General features: G+C 56.1%; 1 protein-coding gene across 2 annotated transcripts in view; it reads left to right on the forward strand.

Moving 5' to 3' along the window:
- The first annotated feature begins 292 nt into the window (after positions 1-292).
- GRAP (GRB2 related adaptor protein) overlaps positions 293-19,984 on the forward strand; it is a 36,130-nt gene continuing 16,438 nt past the window's right edge. For both annotated transcript variants that reach the window (XM_084641095.1, XM_084641096.1), the window contains exons 1-3: positions 293-582; positions 8,399-8,496; positions 13,598-13,720. In XM_084641095.1, the coding sequence (XP_084497221.1) occupies positions 505-582; positions 8,399-8,496; positions 13,598-13,720 (299 nt within the window). In that variant the 5' untranslated portion in view covers positions 293-504. The remainder of the gene's footprint in view (positions 583-8,398; positions 8,497-13,597; positions 13,721-19,984) is intronic.

Genomic DNA, 19,984 nt, shown 5'->3' on the forward strand with positions numbered 1-19,984 from the left:
GAGAATTAGGAAAGGGACCCAGGAGTCCTGACTCCCAACCCCATTCTCTGCCCACACTCTCCTCCCCAGAACATGTTCCCCATCTCCCTGTCTCCAGGGGCATCAGTTTCCATGTAACCTCTCCCTTTCCCGCCAGAGACCGGGATCCCTCCCCGGCCCGCCCAACGACAGCCAAGTGGCTTCCTGCCTGATTTCTCAGCAGGAAGAATCTCTCACTCAACTAACAAACAAAAGAAAACAAAAAAATCAAAGCAGCAATGCCTGCCTGCAAGCCCAAGCCGAGAAACAGGAAGCCAAGGGCTTCATCGCCTCTTCCTGAGCATCGCTCGGAACAGCCCCCAGGTCTTTCTGGGCCAGTCTGGCCCCTCCCTTCCGCAGCTGCATCCTCGCACCCCAGCTTCACACCGGTGGCGAGGGCAGGTGCAGCGGGCGAGAGACAGGGGCTGGCTGCCGGGAGCCCTGCCGAGCCGGGGAGCCAAGGGGGACCGGCTGCTCTGGCGCAGGATGGAGTCTGTGGCTTTGTACAGCTTCCAGGCGACGGAGAAGGACGAGCTGCCCTTTCGCAAGGGGGACACGCTGAAGGTACCTCTGCCCCGTGAGGGATTGAAGGTTTCCTTATCGAGGGAGCGCCAGCCAGGGAGAAGGGCTTCCCCAGACACAGGGGCACAGCCAGCTGCCTCCAGGGATCAGACAGATGTCCTAAGCACAGCATGGCCATTCCGAGCACTTGCAGGATCCCAGTCGGGGGGAGGGCTAGGGAGTGGGGAGATCTGGGGGCAGCTGAGGCTCTAGGATGCCTCTGAAATGTACTGGCCCAGAAGCTGGGATTGAGAGAGCTAGAAAGCACCTGAGACCTGCTGCAGCAGCAGGGGGAGATTGTGCTGGGTGTGGGGTTAGACAGTGCCTGTGATGTGGCGGCCCAGAGAGACGGGTAAGCCCTGAGGACCGAGCAGGGCACACAAGGGGTGTCCAGCCCAAGCTACTAGCATCCGTGGTGTGGACGGGCTTGTTTCTTTCATGGCCTGGCACCCAACCACCCCAAAGGGCTGGGAGGACTAGGAGGCATTGCTTGCCACTACTGATCCTAGCTGCACTGACGTCCACGGCCCAGCTGCCCGGGGACTTTACTGGGGAGAGGATCTGGCCCTCAGAGCAGCTCAGTCCTCCACAGATGGGGCCCAATGCTGCTCCAGGGGAGCAGTCCCAGCCCGTAGCCTGCCCGTGCAGCGTTTGGGTGTGTGTCTGTGGGTTGAGGGGGATCCCCGGGACATCTGTAAAGAGACCTTGCCTGGCAGTGGGCCGACTGCAAAGAGCAGATGAGCTTGGAATGAGGCGTCACGTGACACAGCTGAGCTCCTCCGGGTAAAGTGAGACACAGAGAGAGGATGGGCTTGCAGTCTAGGCACAGGAGTAGGACCCTGTAGATGTGGGTTCAGTTGCCAGCTCTGTGGCAGACTCCCCCTGTAACCAGGAGCAAACCACCCCATCGCTCTGGGCCTCAGTTCCCTTCTCCCTCCCTTCATTTTTACTGTAAGCTCTTCTGGGCAGAAACCGTCTCTTATGTGTGGGCCTCCAATCACAAATAGCAAACTAGGGAAATGGGGTCTAGGTGAAATGACTGTAAGGTGGGTGTGCAGCTGCTGAGAAACCAGGGAGTAGTTGTGAGTAGTTCACTGTCAGACTGGGAGGATGTGCCAAGTGGGGTCCCACAGGGGTCAGTCTTTTCATTAATGACTTGGGGGATGGACTAGAATGTACACTTCTGAAATTGGTGGATGACACCAAGCTGGGAGGAGTTGCAAGCCCTTTGGAGGACAGGATTCGAATTCAAAACGCTCTTGATACATTGAAGAGCGGGTCTGAATCCAGCAAGAAGAAAGTCAATAAAGACAAGTGCAAAGAATGACACTTAGGCAGGCCACATCAAATGCGCAGCTACAAAATGGGGGCTCACTGGTTAGGTCGTAGGACTGCTGAAAAGAACCTGCGGTTACAGTGGATCCCAACTTGAACATGAGTCAACACTGTGATGCTGTTGCAAAAAAGGCAAATGTCGTTTTGGGGTGTATTGATAGGAGCGTCATATGTAAAACGGAGGCTGCCATTGTCCGGCTCTGCTTGGCACTAGTGAGACTGCAGCTGGACTACGGTGTCCAATTTTAGGTGCCACGCGTTAGGAAAGATGTGGACAAATTGGAAAGGAAAGAGTGAATGAACTGGGCATTAGTCTAGAGAAGAGAAGGGGGGACTGATAGTCTTCAAATATGTACAAGGTTGTCATAAAGGGGATGGTGATCAAGGGTCCTCCGTGTGTGCTGAGGATAGGACAAGAAGGAATCCGCTCAGTTCACCACAAAGGAGATCTAGGGTGGATATCAGCAGAAACGTTTTAAGGAGAGTTGAGCTCTGGAACTGGTCAAGTAGGGAGGTTGTGGACTCCCCATCACTGGAGGTTTTTAAGCACAGGTTGGACAAACACCGGTCAGGGATGGTCTGGGTTTACTTGGTCCTGACTCAGTGCAGGGGGCTGGACTGGATAAGCTCTTAAGGTCCCTTACAGCCGATGTCTCTATGATTTCTGTGATCTCAGTTGGGGCAGCTCGACACACCTGGAATACAAACAGGAGCAGTAAATCTCTGAAGAGATGGTTGATTCACCTGGACACTTATTTACTCCTGTGCTTTAGATCTGAATTAATACACGGCCCCAGCGTTCTGATTTCAGTAGAGCTCTGACGTACTGGTTAAGAAAAAAATTTGTAGAAGCAGCGAAAAGTCTTTCTTCCCCAGGCTTGTGCTTGCGAAATTCTCCATATACGGTGGTGATATTTCCAGGCACTTTGTATGCGGGAGTTGGCACCGGTTCTGTTAAAGTACCATTTGCAAATGTCAGATTATTGTGTGATAAATAACGGGGCCCACTCCAAGCTCGATCGCTCCTGAGTAATGCCAGCATGCCGAAATCCTGGCCCTAAAAACACTTGCACGGCCTATGTCACATAATGCCTCTGGAGACATGGCATGGATGGGCTGGTCTGAGTTTATAGGGATAGCTCACATGGTGATGAGTGAGATATAAACACAGCTAGCCAGCTAGATACGAATGGAGATAGATAGATAGATAGATAGATTAGATAGATTAGATGATGATTGATTTTCAGCTTAGCCCCTTTTTTTGCAGATGTAATTTTGTACCCACAATGTATTGGGTTGAGTGTTTGGTTTATTTCCCAGGATTTTCCCAGAGCAGCACCGATCAAATAGAAAGGGGTAGGGTGCTGAAGAGAACAACTGCCTCTTGCTCAGGATAACCTGCAAAACTGGCTCACCGCTCCCCTTGTGAGCCGCCATCTCAGGCCTGTGGCAATAAAAATTGGGCAGCATTCGGACCATCCAGTAGCCTCTCCGTGTGCCCTGTGTGGATGAGCAGATTAACAGCAGCAATTTGCAGTTACAGGGCCACTGCCCTCTAAGAGATGGGCTGGTGGGTCAGGCAGTAGAAGGAGTCTCAGGAGGCCCAGGTGCACATCCCAGCAAGGCCACACATTTCCTGGGTGATGTTGGGCAAGTTGCTTCTTCTCTCCACGCCGCGGTTCCCCACCTGCCCGATACTAACCCTGTCTTTGTAGACTGTCTCTTGCCAGGCATCTGCACAGGGCCCAGCCTGGATTTAGCCTTCGGGCGCATTATCCCCATTGCACCAATGAGGAAATCACAGCAGGGAGTAGTTTGGCCCAAGGTCACCCGGGCTGCAGAGAGGCAGGAATAGAACCCAGGTCTCCGGGTACGTCATTTATGGATAGAGCCACGCAGCCAAGGGACCGTCTCTGGGAGGGGGAGCAGGTGGGAGATGGCAGGGAGGGTGGCACCAGTGCCGACTGCCAGTACAGGAAATAACAAAGCAACCACCCGCCAGCTCTGCACGTTCGGCTGTTGCTAAGTCAGCTGGGAGCTGCTGTGCAACAGGAGCACAGAGCAGATGGTGCCTGTCACTGGCCTTCTCCGGCCCTAGGCCCGGTGAGCGCCTGGCTAACCCCTCAGTCGCATCAGCCATGAGGTAGGGGCCCGAAGGCAGGAAGGGAGGACAGAGCCTGGCTTGGGCTAAGCAGAGGAGACCAGTTTGGGAGCCGGTCCCTGCACACCTGGGGTCTGTCTGCCCCCGAGCTGCACAGAAGTGCCTGGAGAACTCAGTGCGAGCCACAGCGCCAGGGGCATCTGGCAGGCCTAGCTCACCTCCGTCTCCCACAATGCAGCCCCGGCGCAGCGTGACGCTCAGCAGCCAGCTCAGGACCGTCCATGGTCCCTAGCGAATTGGGTGTCTGACATGGTGGCCGAGCCATTAGCCAGCTAGCTCGTTTGTGATCAGGCATTTAAGACGGGACTCGGCTCTCGTTGGGCCAGGCCGTGAGGGGACAGCAGAGGGGCCTGGGCACTGCTGGAGAAGCAGGTGCCCGCTTTGCAGACAGCGCTGGCTTTTGCATTGCTCAGGCAAGCCCTGGCTGGGTTGGAAAGACACAGCCTGGTCTGGTTTCAAGGTGGGGAGCGGTGTCCTTTTCCACCCCACTGGGCTGTGACAGGAACTCGGCTTCCCTTGTGCAAGGCAAGAGCTTTCCATTGGTGTGCTACAAACAGGTACTTCCCCAGCTATGCTACATTGGCGCGCTGGGCAGGGCTCGGGGTGAGGGGGGGCAGGAAGTGCTGCTCCGCAGCGCCCCCTCTGGCTGGCTGGGGAATAACTTCAGACACAAAGTCCCATCCAGTTATCTTCTGTGCGGCCGAGTTGAGACAATCCTGACAGAGGGGAAGAGGGTCCCCAGGAAACTCAACTTGCTATGAGCCCAATGATTGGGGCTCAGGCTAGTGGGCAGGGGCGGGAATGGCTGCAGGAGGGCTGGTGTGTGAATGCACCAGCCTTTCCCTTCTAGCGACTCGGGTTCAAATGCTGGAGGAGGTCAGACAGGAACAGGAGTCCGACGGGTCCCAGCCCCATCCCCATTTGTACAAAGCCCCCAAACCAGCACCATTGCTGATGCCAGGAGAGCTCATTGCCATACCAGCTGGTTCGTGCCAGATTAGGACTGAGGGGCACCGGCAGAGCTGAATGGAAGCCCAGGGCTGGGACAGCAGGGGCTGGGGGTATTGGCATAGCCATTGGTAAGCGCAATGTTTGGTTCAAGCCAGTGCTGTCACAAGCGTCTCTCACGTGCATGAGTGCTAAATTCACTAGGAAGTGTGCAAAAGGGCTGAGCCTGCTGCAGCCCTTGCCTGAAGAGCTCCCCAGCTTCAGCAATGAGCTAGCCACCTGGCACCACTGCCCCGATGAGAAGGGTGGAATTTCCCCATTGACTCGATTTCTTTGAAAGCCCCATGGCAGTGAAATAGCTCTGGACTGTGAGCACGACCCCTCATTCTTGGAAGGGACGCGTGACTCAGAGTCTAGAGTGGAAATTCCCCTCTTCCCCTCCTGCCCCACCCATGGATCCAGACAAGAAAAAATGAATTCAGCTAGACAGAAGGGGATTCCTCCGCTGTGGCTAAAGCAGTTCCCTGTCCCAGAATCCACCAGGGCACTGTCAAAAGGCAGCTCCCAAAATGCTCAAGCCAATGTTTCTGACTGCTGGTGTCTGGTAAAGGGCCACCCCCTCCCGGGAGAAGACAGTCACCCCCCGCAAAACTGGCAAAAAGGTTTAGAAACCCTGATCTCTGGGGAAAGGTTAAAAAAAACGGGCATGTTTAATCCTGAGAAAAGCAGACTGAGGGGGGGGGACCTGAAAAGAGTCTTCAGCTATGTTACGGGCTGTTAAAGAGGATGGGAACATGTCCACTGAAGGAAGGATAAGAAGAAATGGGCTTAATCTGCCGCAAAGGGGATTTAGGTTAGTAGGAGAAACTTTCTAACTCGAAGGGTAGTTAAGCTCTGGAATAGGTTTCCAACAGAGGTTGTAGGATCACTGGTGGTTTTTCAGAGCAGTTTGAACAAACCCCTGTCTGGGCTGGTCGAGGTTTACTTGGTCCTGCCTCAGTGCAGGGGACTGGTCTAGATGATCTCTCAAGGTCCCTTCCAGACTGACGTCTCTATGATTCTGTGATTCCCACGGTCAGCAAGTCTCCTGAATCGGCTCCTGAGGGCCATAGGGGAATTCCCACCACTGGGAACAGTTACAACAAGGCAGGAAAAAGCAATAGAAAACGTGCCCCAGGAAAGTGCTCTCCTCAGCATTGCCAAGTCTCATGCCTGGATCACAAGTCTCATGATATGTGGTGGTTTTCTGAAAGCCCCAGCTCCCGGAGTCAGGGGAGCGCGTGAGAATCTCAGCTTGCGTTTGAAAGAACAAACCTGGTACGTGTCTAGCCCTTGTGGCTGCTGAGAAAAGGCTGAAAACGTGAATGCGAAGAGCTCAAACACCAGCAGGCAAAGAGCCCCAAGTTCAGGATGTTTAAAATCTCATGGTGTTAAGACCAGTCTCAGGATTTGTCGGGGGGGGGCGGGGGGGAAGGGTGCGACGCATGTTTTTTAAAGGCTTGGGGTGGGTGAGTTTGCTACAGCAGCAGGGGGGCTGGACTCGTTCCCTCACAGGCCTGTTGCAGACTCTGTGTCTCCATGGTCACAAACCCACTTCCCGGAGGGACTCGCTCAGACCCCAGAACTGTCAAAGACACCCAGTGCAAAGGGAGCTGGGGCCACTCATTAATGCTGCTCCTCACATCAACCAGAAGGGGTCACTAGAGAGCGGGGGGGTGGGGGGCTGAGCCGGCTGCCTCTGCTGTACTCACCTGGCTCTCTTCTAGTTGTAAGCCCGGTGCCCCCAGCCAGAAGAAGAATCGGCCGGATCTCAGCTCCTCGACCCACCTACAGGGGGCTGGCCCAGTCCATTTGCTCAGGCACAGCCTTGGTTGTACTAGGCTCCCCCCCACCCCCCAGTCCTAACCCCTTTGCCTTGCTCAGAAGCATTTCTGGAGCCCGGGGTCTGTTCCCAGAGATCCTGGAATCTGCCTTCGGGCCTGGACCCCCTCTGCAGGTCTGAGCGCTGCTGGCAGGGTTGGGGGGTTGCTGTGCTTTGGAGGAAAAGCCTGGTTTGTGTTTATTCAGCGCGTTGCTGTTTAAAATGCTCGTTCGCCTCTCCAGTCTGGCATGCAGACATGGTGCAGGTCGCGGGTCCAAATGCAGGTTTCCATCAGTACCAATATTCAGGAATGTGGGCCCAGCTCCACCACAGGACGCAGAACGGGCCAGGGCCAGGTCGCTTGCTGCTGCAAGTGCCAGGTTCCCCGCTAACCCCCCAGGCCACCCTGGACCCCACGTCCCCCTGAAGTGCGGGGCCCCCCGAAGCGCAGGGCCAGAGGCGGTTGCCCCCGACTCTGCCTGGACCCGTTCTGGGCACCACCAAAAATGATACAAACCTGGCGCCCAGGATCAAGCTGATCTGAGTAGTAGCAGGTTCAGGCCCACTGTGATGTGAATGGTTTCAAATCCTGTTTGCACAGCTGCACTGAACAGAGCTTCCCATTGCGTAGGAGTACTGGAAAATATTGTGAGAGTTGAACTGGGCATCGGCCCTTCTATTTATATAGCGACATTTCCTGTTGGTTAAAATAGAGATGCCCAGATTAACTCCACATCTGTCTGTTCATCTATGGATCTATTTATCTTTCTTTAGATGCTCATGTAAGATATTGTCTGTCACCTGAGGTGCTGGCATAGAACAGCTGTACCCCATGGGCACCCGTGCCAGTCTCTTGCAGGAGTATCCAAACTTTGCTGCACTGGCAACCTGAAACCGCAGGGCCACACCTATTGTCCTGGCCCTTTAAAAATCCCACCTGTCCTCCAAGGGTTTTCCTGCCCTGCAGGAGGCGCTCCATTGAATAACACTGAGTTTCTGTAAAGAAAGGAAAAAGAATACTCCCTTCCAACAAGACAGGAGGGATTTTAAAGGGCTGGGTATGCCATTTGCACAGGCTCTCCTAGAAATCCCAAATCAATGCTCAAGGCTGCCCATAATGTTCCCTCCTGCTTGTATCTGCCTGAGCAGCAGCATAGAAATTGCTGTTTGAGTTCATCAGCCATCGACCTAGCAATGGATGTGATTGGCAAAATTTGGAGCTGGATTTGGAATGTGCCGAAGTCCAGGGGAGTTCAGCCCCAGAACTTGGATCAAGCCGGTTTTAAAGACAGGCACAGCACGTCAAATTATTGCTGCAAGAAACAAAAAGTATTGTTTTCCACAAAACCTCAGTTTCCCTATGAAAAAATATTCCGTTGTGGGCCAGCTCCGATCCCGCCCCATTCGATTCCTGGAGCTGGCAGCATGGGAGGTTGCGGTCGTTTTCTCTGTTTGAAACAGCTCAGAGTGAAATAAACATTTCAACAGCACGTTCTCTTCCCTTGTGTCCTTAGATCCTGAATATGGAAGACGACCAGAACTGGTATAAAGCCGAGCTGTACGGCTCAGAAGGATTCATCCCGAAGAATTACATCAAAGTCAAGCCACACCCGTAAGTACCTCCTGAGCTTCCACCTCGCATGGGCCTTGGAGGGTTCAAAGCAGGCCCGCCCTGGGCCACGAGGCAGCCAACCCCGCTTCAGAAGGTAGCAGTTGAGCACAAAATGAAATGACCGTATTCCCCCCCTGAAATAACGAGCACTAGGACTTGGTATTTCTGTGCAAGGCCTCTTCCTTCAGAGGGTCTCAAAGCACAATGGCAGCTGTGGTCCGCCAAGCCTGTAAAGTAATTCATGAGCCCCATTTCACAGAAGGGGAAACCGAGGCACAGACCAAGCCAGTCACATCTCTGTGCTTCAGCTTCCCCGCCCCCTCCCCCCATGTTAATCCAGGGCTAATGACACTCTTGTTCATCAAGCGTTTTGTGATCTGTAGTTGGAAAACACATTAAAGGCAAAGTATTATTTTTGAGGCGCTATCCTTTTAAAAATCACCCGTCAAGCGATGTGCCACCTTTGGCACAAAGATTCCAGACCCCATCCCCTGGCACAGAGGTGTCCCTTCCAAGGACGCTGGCAGAACGGCAGGTACCACTCGTTCGCCAATGGCACACAACTCCCACTAACGCGACCGCATCTTACACCACCTTCCTACTAGCCCAGAGATCCACGGCCCTTCGCATGGCTCCAGCACCACAAAGAGGGTTGAAAGCTGCTCGAAAAGGCTAGTTGCGGATACCCTTAGTTCAGGCTAATTCTCAGCTGGCCCAGGGCTGATGTAGCCAACTATATGCAGCTGTTTCGAGCTCCCACTGTGTAAGGAATAGGCTGGGGCGGGACTGGCCAATGGGGCAGATCCTTGGGAGCTCTTCTCCACTGGCAAAAACTACAACCTTGGGGCTACCCTAATTTGTGCCTGGGCTAATTAAGCCCCTGGCAGTTGCTGGGACTCAGGGCAGGATCAGGATCGGGAAAAGCAAACAACTCTGTGCCCCTGTGGGGACAAGGGGGAGCTGGATCACGCTTCTCTCCTTGCACCCTGGCATCAGGCACCTTTGCCCCCCACTGCCCTGGTATGAGCACTGTTCAACTGGGGTCTGGCCCAGAGGATGTTTCTTCTAAACTGTTCAGCCGATCCGGCCAAATAGTTGATCTGAAGAATTAAGCCACTTTTGCTGTTTGCAAGTCGTTTGTGCCCAGCTTTGCTTTTCACACCTGTACGAGTGACTCCCTCTTGCACCATGAACTGACCCCAGCGCGTGTCGGCCTAGGGGACTGTCCCACTCTTGTCCTCACCTGTGGCGTAAGATTGGGCACCCGAGTCACACAGCATCGTCTCCACTCCCTGGTTGGGCATCTGTAACGCTGTAAAGGAATCGGGAAGGCTCTTCTTGGCGCCCCATCCACCCGTGACCCCCAGGGTTTTCCCAGCCCACCAGCACTCACGTGCACGGATGTTCACGAGCGACAAGGGGCAAGAGGAACCGAGGAGCTGAAGGAGTGCTCCCAAAACTGCTGTACAACCCTGCCCAGACTGGGTGGCCGCCTGCTCCCCCCAACATTCACAGTGGCCCTGGGAATCGCTCCGGCCCCTGCACTGCCGACCCCGGGGGATGTGCCCCCCAGATAAAGCAGCCGCTGCAGGAAAGGAGAGGGTGCAGAGCTTAGCGTGGGAGACGAGTGACAGGATGTGGCTAGGGTTAAGTCAGTGTTTCTGCACGGCTCGTCTCTCTCAGCCGGGAGCACAGTCGCAGCCTTGCATAATCACCAGGATCCAGCAGCAGCCGAGGCACCCAATCCACTCACCGGCCTTTACCAGGGATGAGCCCGGCACTTCCCGTGCTGCGGAAGAGCCAGGGGTGATGCTGTGATGATCATAAAGGGGGAGGGGAGTAACTGGGGCTGGGGATCCCGCGTCACACACGGGACCCTGCGGTTCTCTCTGGCTCTCGGACCATGCCAGGCTGGGCTGCACAGTGGCACCATGCAGGCCTGGCCTGGGTCAAGCAGCCAGGATCAGACTGGGCCAGGATCGGGAAAAGCAAACAACTCTGTGCCCCTGCGGGGGAGAAGGGGGAGCCGGATCACGCTTCTCTCCTGGCATCCTGGCATGAGGGGGCCACGAATCCTCAGTGACTTCCCCCTGCGGGGAGGAGAGGGAGAGTCGTGTGCTGGAGCCAGGGAAAGAGAGAAGACTCTGTCCCTCTGAGTAACGCCAGCCCGGGGCCGCTCGGCAGGTTCAGCATCAGTGGACCCAGTCCACACAGTGGACCCAGTCTCCCAGTGGACTCCACCCCTCTCTTCTGAGGCATGGTCTGTTGGCCTGAACGCAGGGATCTGGACTCAGCGGCCCAACCCCAGCTCAGACACTGACTCCCTCTCTGAGCTGGGGCCCAGATCCTCACTGGGTGCCTAACTCCCACTGGTAGGGTCCACCCCGAGAGGTGCCGAGGCCAATGGGGGTGTTTCATGCAGGAAGCAATCAGCCCCTGGCCGGGCCTCCGTCTGTGGCTGAGTTTCCCAGTCTCTGGCAGGGCAGCGGGCAGGGTGGTAACCAGCTGAGACGGCAGGATGACTTGCCAGGCAGCCAGGCCTTCCCCTCCTCTGCGAAGTCCCATGTCCTCCTCCATGATATCCCTCCCCCACGTCCTGTGATGGGCGTAGGGATTTCGCGTGTGGGCTTCATCAATAAGGTCCAGGCCGGGCACGGTCAACTGTCGGGTGCTGCGGCATGGCATGATAAAATCAAAAGGGCCCAGCCAGCCAATGGCGGTGGGTCACCAGTGCCTCCAGCCGGAGCCTGGCCCACCCAGGGAGGGGTGGGTTTAAGTTGGTTCTTGCTCTCTCCATCCTTATTCTCTCCCTATGGCTTGAGTCACAGGGACGCCCTCAAGACCCTGATCTAGGGCTGGTTAAAACACTGAGCAGACAAAGGATTTGCAAACCCGAGGCCTGACAACCATGTCCCCTTAGACGGGGAGTTATTTTCAGGCCACAGGACAAAGGCTTTTGTCTAGCTCTAACCCCCTCCGCAGCGTCTGCAGCCCCAACCTCAGGGACAGTTTTAGCTCCAGAGAGAAACAGACCAGAAAGAGAAGTGAAACTAACTGGTGAGCAGCACATTTGCCTGTCAAAATCGCTGGGGTTCCCATCGTCCCAGGTGCTGTTGGCGGCTGTCATGTCTCCACAGTGAGGGCTCAAGCCACACGTGGGTTTAAAGCTAATAGCAAAGGGTGGTGCCCCTTCCCCAAACACTGCCTCACCCCCTCTCCCGGCTAGGGACGCCTTCTCTTCTCTGCTTCACTTCTCCATAGGGTCCCCTCCCTGGCCACTCACCTGCTGTTTCCCTCCCCACCAATCCCAGCCCAGCTTCCCCTGCGCTCTCCCCAGCTCAGCCCGTCCCTTCAGGGTGGCTTAGCCCATCTCTTTAGAGCCTCGAGGACACCAGATCTGTCCCCTCAGCATGCACAGCCCTCGCACCCCCCTGCTAGGGGCAGAGGCTCAAAGTTACAGCTCCCCCCTTCTCTCCTTGATTGATCCCCACACACCCCCTCTCCTCCCTGACACACCGGGGAGCAGGACCTAAGGGGGGAGCGGCAGGAGAAACAGGACCCTAGTTGGAGAATGTGAGAGGTTCGCTGCCCTTCCATCAGGGGACCCAGGCTTGTGGGCTCAGTGTTTCCAAGCCTGGACTTGAGTGTCCACACTGCACTGGAAACCTGGATTTACAATTGCTGGTCCCGGGTCTCACCGCCATGCTAACTGCTCTGCGCAGACCTGACTTGGGTCTGCAGCTTAAGCTGCATCCAAACTGCACAATGACAGGGTTTGGCCCCAAATCACAGTTGGGCCCAAATCAGACTGATTTGCATGTGGATAGAAGGGGGGCTTGGGCTCACACCAGAGTCAGAACCCGAGGTTAGGGTGCAGTGTAGACATAGCCTTTGAATCGTTTCTCCCGAGGGGCCCATGGGGCAACCCATTTTCCCCACTGCTCTCTGTGCAGAGCAAGATGGTGGACTCCACCCTAAGTTGTCCCCATGATGGCAACGTCCTTTGCGGCTGTCCTGCACTAGGTCGTTCGCTGTCCTCCGCACGATCTCCTCCCTCCAGGTGGACTCTGATCTAAGACACACCCGGTGCTTTTGCCAGGGGTAGCCGGATGACACAGCCAAGCCACAGTAGCTGTCTCTGTCTAATTGTCCACCCTCTTCCTGTGTCCCCTCCCTGCCAGCCAAGCTAGCATCACGGCCCTCCAATGACAGGCACCAGAATTGGCCAGGCCTCGATCCACGGTAACCACAAGATGAAGACATAAACAATGGGGTGAGCAGGCCTGTGTGGTGCACAAATAGTAACGGGGAAGCCGCTGCTGCCGGGGCCAGGATGCTACAAACCAGCACACGTGCAACGAAAGGCTATTGTAACCGTGCTGCAGAGGTGGAAGGGCTGCTCATGGGGCTCTAATTATAGCTTTGCTCGGCTTACGCGAAAGGGCACAAATTGGGATAATTTTACACCTGCCCCGCCCTAACGTCTTCCCCACCATTTCAACCAGAGACGGGCGTCTGCACTTCCCTTCCCACACAGTGCTGTGTTCCACCCCAGAGGTGGCTGCGTTTCAGGGAGAGGTGAACACAGACCCCCCTCCGGGGTGAAAGAAGGTTGTTCAGTCTCTGTGTCCCATTCGACCCTTCCCGTCTCCTGAGGGCTGCGTTTTAGAGCAATGCCTCCACACCAGCTTGTGACCAAGGCTCTGGCAGGTGCCTGAGCTCTAGGACTCCGAGGGGCAGCGTGGTCTAGTGGGTAGGGCACTGAACGGCAACTCCGGAGACCTGGCTGCTAATCCTGGCTCTGCCACCGAGCTGCTGCATGACCATGTCACATGCCCCTGTTCCCCAAGTTATTGGGCTCCATATGGGAGTCACTGGGGAAGAATCTCTGGCTTGGGCTACGCAGGAGGGCTAACTAGCTGGCATTAAAATTTTTCTGCACAGTCCAGCCAGAGGCCCCCTCTTCAATGTAACCTAACGCCCAGCGTCATCTCACACCTTCCTGCCCCATCTGGGCCTGGCCCGAGTTCTTGCTGGTGTGTGGGGGGTCACAGGCCTGCCATCTCCTGCTCAGCGGCGGTTCTTTGTGTGACCCCTCCAGGTGGTACGCGGGAAGGATCTCCAGGCATCTGGCTGAAGAAATCCTCTTGAAACGCAAGCACTTGGGAGCCTTCCTGATCCGCGAGAGCGAGAGCGCCCCGGGGGAATTCTCCATCTCTGTGAAGTAAGTGGCTGGCTCCTTCCTCTGATGCTCACGGCTCAGGCCTGCAGGCAGTACCCTGGCAGGATCCCTGCTGGGTCGGACATGAAGCCGCTGTGGTTCACGCTGATTGAATAGAGCAATAGTCAGCTGCTCCAATTTGCACCTGGGAACACTAGAGGGCATCAGCGGCGGTCAAAGGTGGGCGGTACCTTACACCTGGTTTTACACCCTCCGAGGAGCTGATTCCCCTCCTAGATCCTTCACTTCCAGCCCCTCAACATGTAAACGATACCCGCTCAGACTCCCTTACGGAGGCGTAGCTGGCTGCCCCTGCGGCTACGACCAGGCTGGCATTTCAAGGTGTCTTGTTTGCCCGTCTGCACCAACTCGTTGCACCGTCTCGCGTCGAGAAGGCAGCGTAGCCCGTACCATGTCGGGTCACGGCCTGAGTTTGCCTGGCACAAGCGGCTCACTGGCCTCGCTCCCCTGCGAGCGGGTTTTCCCCGGCCCAGGGCTCCTTGGAACTGGCAGAGAGTGCCTTGAATTTTGAACAGAGGCCAACCCAGCCGACCAGTGGAAATTCTGCACTCGCATTTCCTCCGCTGTTTCCTGACAGAGGTCGTTGCACTTCATTGCCCTCTGCTCTGGGGCTTAGTCCGGCAGGATCACACCGGCACAGAACTCAGCATATTCTCAAGGTGGCATGCGCCAGCCTTTTAGGTCACGTTTGCTTTCCGGTATGCTGGGCAAGGCTGTTTTCCTCCTTTTAACACCCCCCCGCCCCCCTGCCCAGGGCTTTAAACTCCACCCTCCTGCTGCTTCACCAGGAGCCAGTATTATTTGTGGCTTCCTATGCTGAGTGGTTGTGAAGTGTTGCTGTTCACCGTCGAGCAGCTGCTCCAACCCACCCCAGAGGTGGCTGTATCTCAGTGGTGGTTGAGTGAGCCTGGTATACTGACTGTAGCCTGTACTAACTGTGCTCGCTGGTGCTTGACAAGCATCCTTCGTTAACATTAATTATTTCAATTTCAGCTGAGTGCTGGAGAGGGCTAAACTGGCCCTCACAGCTCCCCCTGGGAGGCAGGCAGCATCATGGCCATGGTGCGTGGTGGAGAAGTCGTGGCACAGAGCGGCCAAGCAATGCGCGCCGGGGCAGAGAGGGAGGCCGTGCTGGTGGGAGCCAGGAATAGAACAAGGGGCCAGCCCGCAATGGTTCCTGCTGGGCCGATGGCGCTTTCCTGTGCCCATCTGCATGTTGTTTGCTCCCCCCTGGAGGGGCAGAGCGGGTGGCTAATAGGGCACCTGATGCTGACAGCTGATGCTCTGAGGCACTTTGGGCTGGGTACCTGCACCTGGCTTTAAGCTGTAGGTGTGAGCAATGGGGCCCCAAAACAACAGCACCGGGGGGTCCCTCCATGCCAGGCACTGATCTTCTGAGGCCACAAGCAAGGCTGCAGGGCAGAGCCCGCGTATGGGGCAGGAGGAGATGCCAATGCCCCAGAAATTGAGCTGATGGGATTAACACACACCATGTAGGGGTTCCGGGATCCCTGCACCCACCACCCCCCCAAGACGAGGGTCCAGGGATCCCAGCTGTTTGTGGCTGTCCGGTCTGTAGGAGAAGCACCTTGATGTGTGTATGGTTCAGTGGGGCTGGCTGTGTGGCTATGCAGTGGCAGATGCATGTGAAGGAAGAGAGGGGGGGTTGCATTTAGCTCTGAACAGAGGCCTAGGTGATCCTTAGTTCATGTGAGTTCCAGAGTCTAAACTCAGCTCCTGGGGAAGTTCCCACACACGTGAGCCTCCCCATTGCATTGTCTCAGTGGAGCGCAGCCAGCTGGGAAAAATCATAGGCATGGAGGGAGCGACACCCAATCCCCCAGGAGGCTTTGCCTGTCAGGACACTGGCCTGTCTGTTCAGCTGGGAGCCAGTGCAGAGTCTGGAGCCCTTGGGTACTGTGAGCAGATGGGCTGCTGCATATGGTGCCAGCAGAGCGGGTTCAGGGTGGGCGGCTTCCTTCCCGCATGCCTGGAAGTGGGGATTGCTACCACTGTAGGTATCAGGCCGTGCTCTGAGCTAGACTAACGGGATCTGCAGGCAGACGCCTCCACCAGTGAGGGATATTACAGAGAAAGCAAACGCCTCCCCATTCTGGGTCTATATCAGCGTCTCCGTGTTATACCTCCCACAGAGTATTGGTGTGTGATTCCCCTACACCGGACACAAGCTGCATTTCCCACCCTGGTGATTTTTGTTCCCCGGGTTTGCAGTCTCTCCTGTTCACCCTAATGCACGGACACAGAGCCGCTCAGCAACATGGTCCACACAGCTCCCAAATGAGCCAAGAGGGGCTCTGGTTTGGGAGCGTGGCCAGGAGAAAGAGGCACTCAGCTCAGGGGCTACCTGGCCCGCTGGTGCCCCATGCAATGCGGCTGCTTTCAGTGGGCTCCCAGGCACATGGGCAAAGCCAGTCCGGCCTCTGGTGTCCATGCTGGGCCCTGTCACTTTGACAGCAGCTGGCTAGCGCTCACAGATTGTTTGATCTCACCAGAAGAGAGGCGCCGTGGGAGCAGAGCTGGCCAGTGGGTCAGCTCGTCGAGGCATCCTGCTTCCAGCCCCTCCGTAACTCAGCACAGCAGTTAGCTCATTGCACAGCGCGGTAGGAAGCGGGAAGGGACGAATTCTTCCTGTCCCTATGCCCTGCAGCATGAGGGCTGTCACCCTGCCCGAGGCACACTGGACAGCTGGTGCGGCAAGCACCCCGGGCTTGTTCTCACATGACCGACAGGCCCATTGAAACCAGACGCTGGCTTTCTGGTTCCTTACAGAGAGCCTTCCCTTCCCCCACTCCAGAGCCAGCCAGCGCACCCGCTTGCAGTGGCTGAGAGGAGCCACATGGTGGCGCTCCTCCATCGCCCCTGCGTCTCAGCCCCTCAGTGGCCCAGGAGCAGGGAGCAGAGTGTTTCTTGCTTCACTGGGTGTTAGTGATGTCCCCCACCCCTTGGGGGCTCTGGCCAACACCCAGGGGGAGCAGGTGCCCTGTTGCCCCGGATCTTAGCCAGACTGAAACCAGTTCAGCTGTTGCTCTCCGGCAGGCTCAGAGGCCCTGTGGTGGGCTTGGGGGCTGTAAAGCATCCCCTGCAGGGAGCCGGGGTGCGTGGGGGACTGTCTCACAACTAAGCAGTGTGGCTGAGTGGTAGGAGCAGGGGACTGGGAGCCAGGACAGGTCAGTTCCCGCTCAGAGGGAAGGTATGCTTCTCACTTGATCTCACGCCGGTTGGCCCAGCCCTCGGTTTTGGTGTGTTTATTTTTTGCTCTGCAAACCTGTCCCCTCCCTCGCTGCAGGCCTTCCTCCAGCCCCAGATCCTCCCACGCATGCCCCGGCACCGGCAGGGGGGTACGAAGCCATCTGCCACACGTGGTCGGATCTTATCTCTGCACCAACACAGCTCTGCGTGCCAGCTAGAACCACGCACGGCAGCTGGGCGGGAGCCACCAGCCGGTAGCTCCCAGAGCCGGGCACCGATAGCACATCTCGCAAGGGGCTGCGGCAAAGGAACTGGGCACCACTCCCTGGAGAAAGTCGGTCACCCTGCGTGCCTTGCCTGTCACTCCAGGCTCGGACGTGCAATGGCTCTGCAAACATCTCCAGAGGATGAAGCTGGGCCCGTCAGCCTTGAAAACGACAGCCCCAGTCAGATCAGAGCCCCAGTGTGCTGGGTGCTGTACAAACACCACATAATCAGAGTCTCTGCCCCTTCCAGTCTAAGGCACAGCTAAATGCCCAGTCTCCCACACCCCTGCCTGTTTCATGGACCACTTGGCTCTCAGTTCACCGTTCACCCTGGCTTGGGTGTTCACCAGGCCGATCTGGGTGCTTTCCAGCCAGGCAGTGTCTCCCGCCGCAGATCTTTAATTAAGCATTTAAGGAGGCTCTTGCTGGTAATGAAAGCAATTGCTTCCAGGCGCTGTGGAGCTGGCATTGCCTACAGTGCCAGCCCAGCTCTGCAAACCTGCCCGGGCTGCATGTGCAACCGGGGGACCACAAGAGAGCAGATCTTTGCAAGTGCCCTTGCCCCTTCTCCAACCCCCCCTCTTCCTCCATCTGTTCCGGGTCGTCGGTTTCACAGGAGTATAAATGTTTGGATCCATTTACCAGTAAGGTGGGATGGAAGGGGAATGAACTCCTCAGTGATCTGTCCATCCCTAGACATACCCATTGTCTATCTGTTTATCTGGAGGCGACCACCACAGTCCCTAAGTGCCCTCTAAATATTTCAATGGAGAAACAACAGCAATCGATGGTCAAATTTCTATGATTCTAACCTCTTTTTTTCGGCCTTCCCAGCCTGCAGGAGAAAGAGTGTGATTAGTTGACAGAGTTTTTGTTTGTTTGCTTGTGTTGTGCCTGGCGGGAGGAATGTCAGAAATGAGTTTGGCATCCCCTTCGCCAGTGGCGAGGGCAGTGGCGGTTCTCGTCTCTTGTGGCAGTGAGTTCCACAGTCTAGGTCCAGTTCCTGGGCACGTTCTGGCTCCCACATGCTGATTACAGCCCCTTTTAGCAGAACGTTGGTCCTGTTTGTAAAACACAACTGGAGTGATGTCTGGCTGAGGCAGACTCAGTCCCACCCCGACAGGGCAGGATTTAATCTGGTGAATCTCTCTGGCAGGCATGTGCAAAGATCCTCTGCTTGTGAGGATCCCAAACCTCAGCCCCGAGGAGAGCCCAGGTCACACGCCAGGGGCCTGATCCAAAGCCCAGAGGAGTCAGTGGAAAGACTCTGGGACGGGACCAGAGTGAGTTTAGCCCCCAAGTGCTTCGTTAACATCCCTTCTTCGCCTCCTCCCCAAACCCACTGTTTGATTCCCGGCTGCATAAAACACAGCACAGCCCATGTGATTTACTGTCTAAGCAGACAGCAGGCAGGAAGGGAAACAGCTAGGAAGGGACTTGCCCAAGATCACGCAAAACTGGGACCCCCAGCCCAAGTGTCCTGCCACTGACCCGCGGTCCCCCTCTTACCTACATCCTTATTCATGCCTGAGGCGTATTGACCAGGCACGCAAAGGAGCTTGTGGAATCCCCGTCACGGCCTCATTGCAGTGGGGTGAATCAGCTCTTTGCTCGGCTGCCACAGTGTTTGGCTGGCTCCAGTTCCCCCGGCAAGCTCACTTTGGCTCACAGCTGTTGGGGACGCCTCTCCTTTGCTGGGATCGGAAATCCCAGTGGAATCTTTGGCCTTAAAAATAAGAGTCTCTGAACAATGGCAATCAGACAGGACCCTGTGACAGCTCAGCCACCGCAGGGATGGACTCTGGGGGAATGGCTTGTCCATGTCCATTATAAGGAGCACACAGAGATTTTCTCAGCCTGCCCTCCGCTACAAGCTATGCTGCCTTCGTGGGGACACTTCACTCATGAATTTTAGGTTGAGCTGTTTTAATATCAATAAACCCTAGCTCTGACCTAGCACTGCTCATCAGTCGAGCTCCAGCTACCTCACAAAGTCTCGTTATCACCATTTAACAGAGGGGGAAACTGAGGCACGGCGTGCGGCCAAGTCTTGCCCAAGCTCACGGCGCAGGCCAGTGGCAGAGCGAGGAACTGAAGCCAGGTCTTCCAGGTCACTAGGCCGCGCCGCCGCCGATTTTGCAAAAGCACAGTCCTGCCCCTGCCTCCGCACGTTTCCCACTGGGGGCCCTCGGAACTAGGCCCAAAGCACAGGGTGGAAAAATCAGGCCAAGTAAATCATTTGGCAAAGCAGCTCGTCAGCGGTGCCTTTGCAAAGCTTTGTAAGCTGCTGGCTCCAAACCACTCTCTCCCGTGGGGGTTGTTGTTTTGCTATCCCAGGAGCTGATTTAGCTGTTCGGTCACATGCCTGCCAGCCACTGGATGCCTCCAAGCTAGAGGAGCCAGTTCCACGCAGCTGCCCCGCTCGCCAGGAAATTTCAGGCCAGCTCAACAGCCTGAAAGTATTTGAATCATGTGGCTGTTCTTGAATGAGCCCCTGTGAGGGATCAACAAACCCCCATCCTGAGGCGGGGTTTGGGGGGAGAGAGCTCCAACTGAATGCCTGATTCTGCAGCTGCTCTGCTTCTTGCTTTCAAGATCGGAGAGATAAGGTGGATGATTTACTCCAGCATTCATGCTCAGTGGCAGGCACGGGCGGCAGGGAAAGTAACAGCAGAAGCCCGTTGCAACCAAGGGGAATTCTCCTATACCGCCGACTAGAAGATGTATTTGTGGATTCTTGATTTCCAGGCCAGAAAGGACCATCATGATC

Source organism: Lepidochelys olivacea (assembly GCF_965140295.1).
Source record: "Lepidochelys olivacea isolate rLepOli2 genome assembly, chromosome: 10".
Lineage (NCBI taxonomy): Eukaryota > Metazoa > Chordata > Testudines > Cheloniidae > Lepidochelys > Lepidochelys olivacea.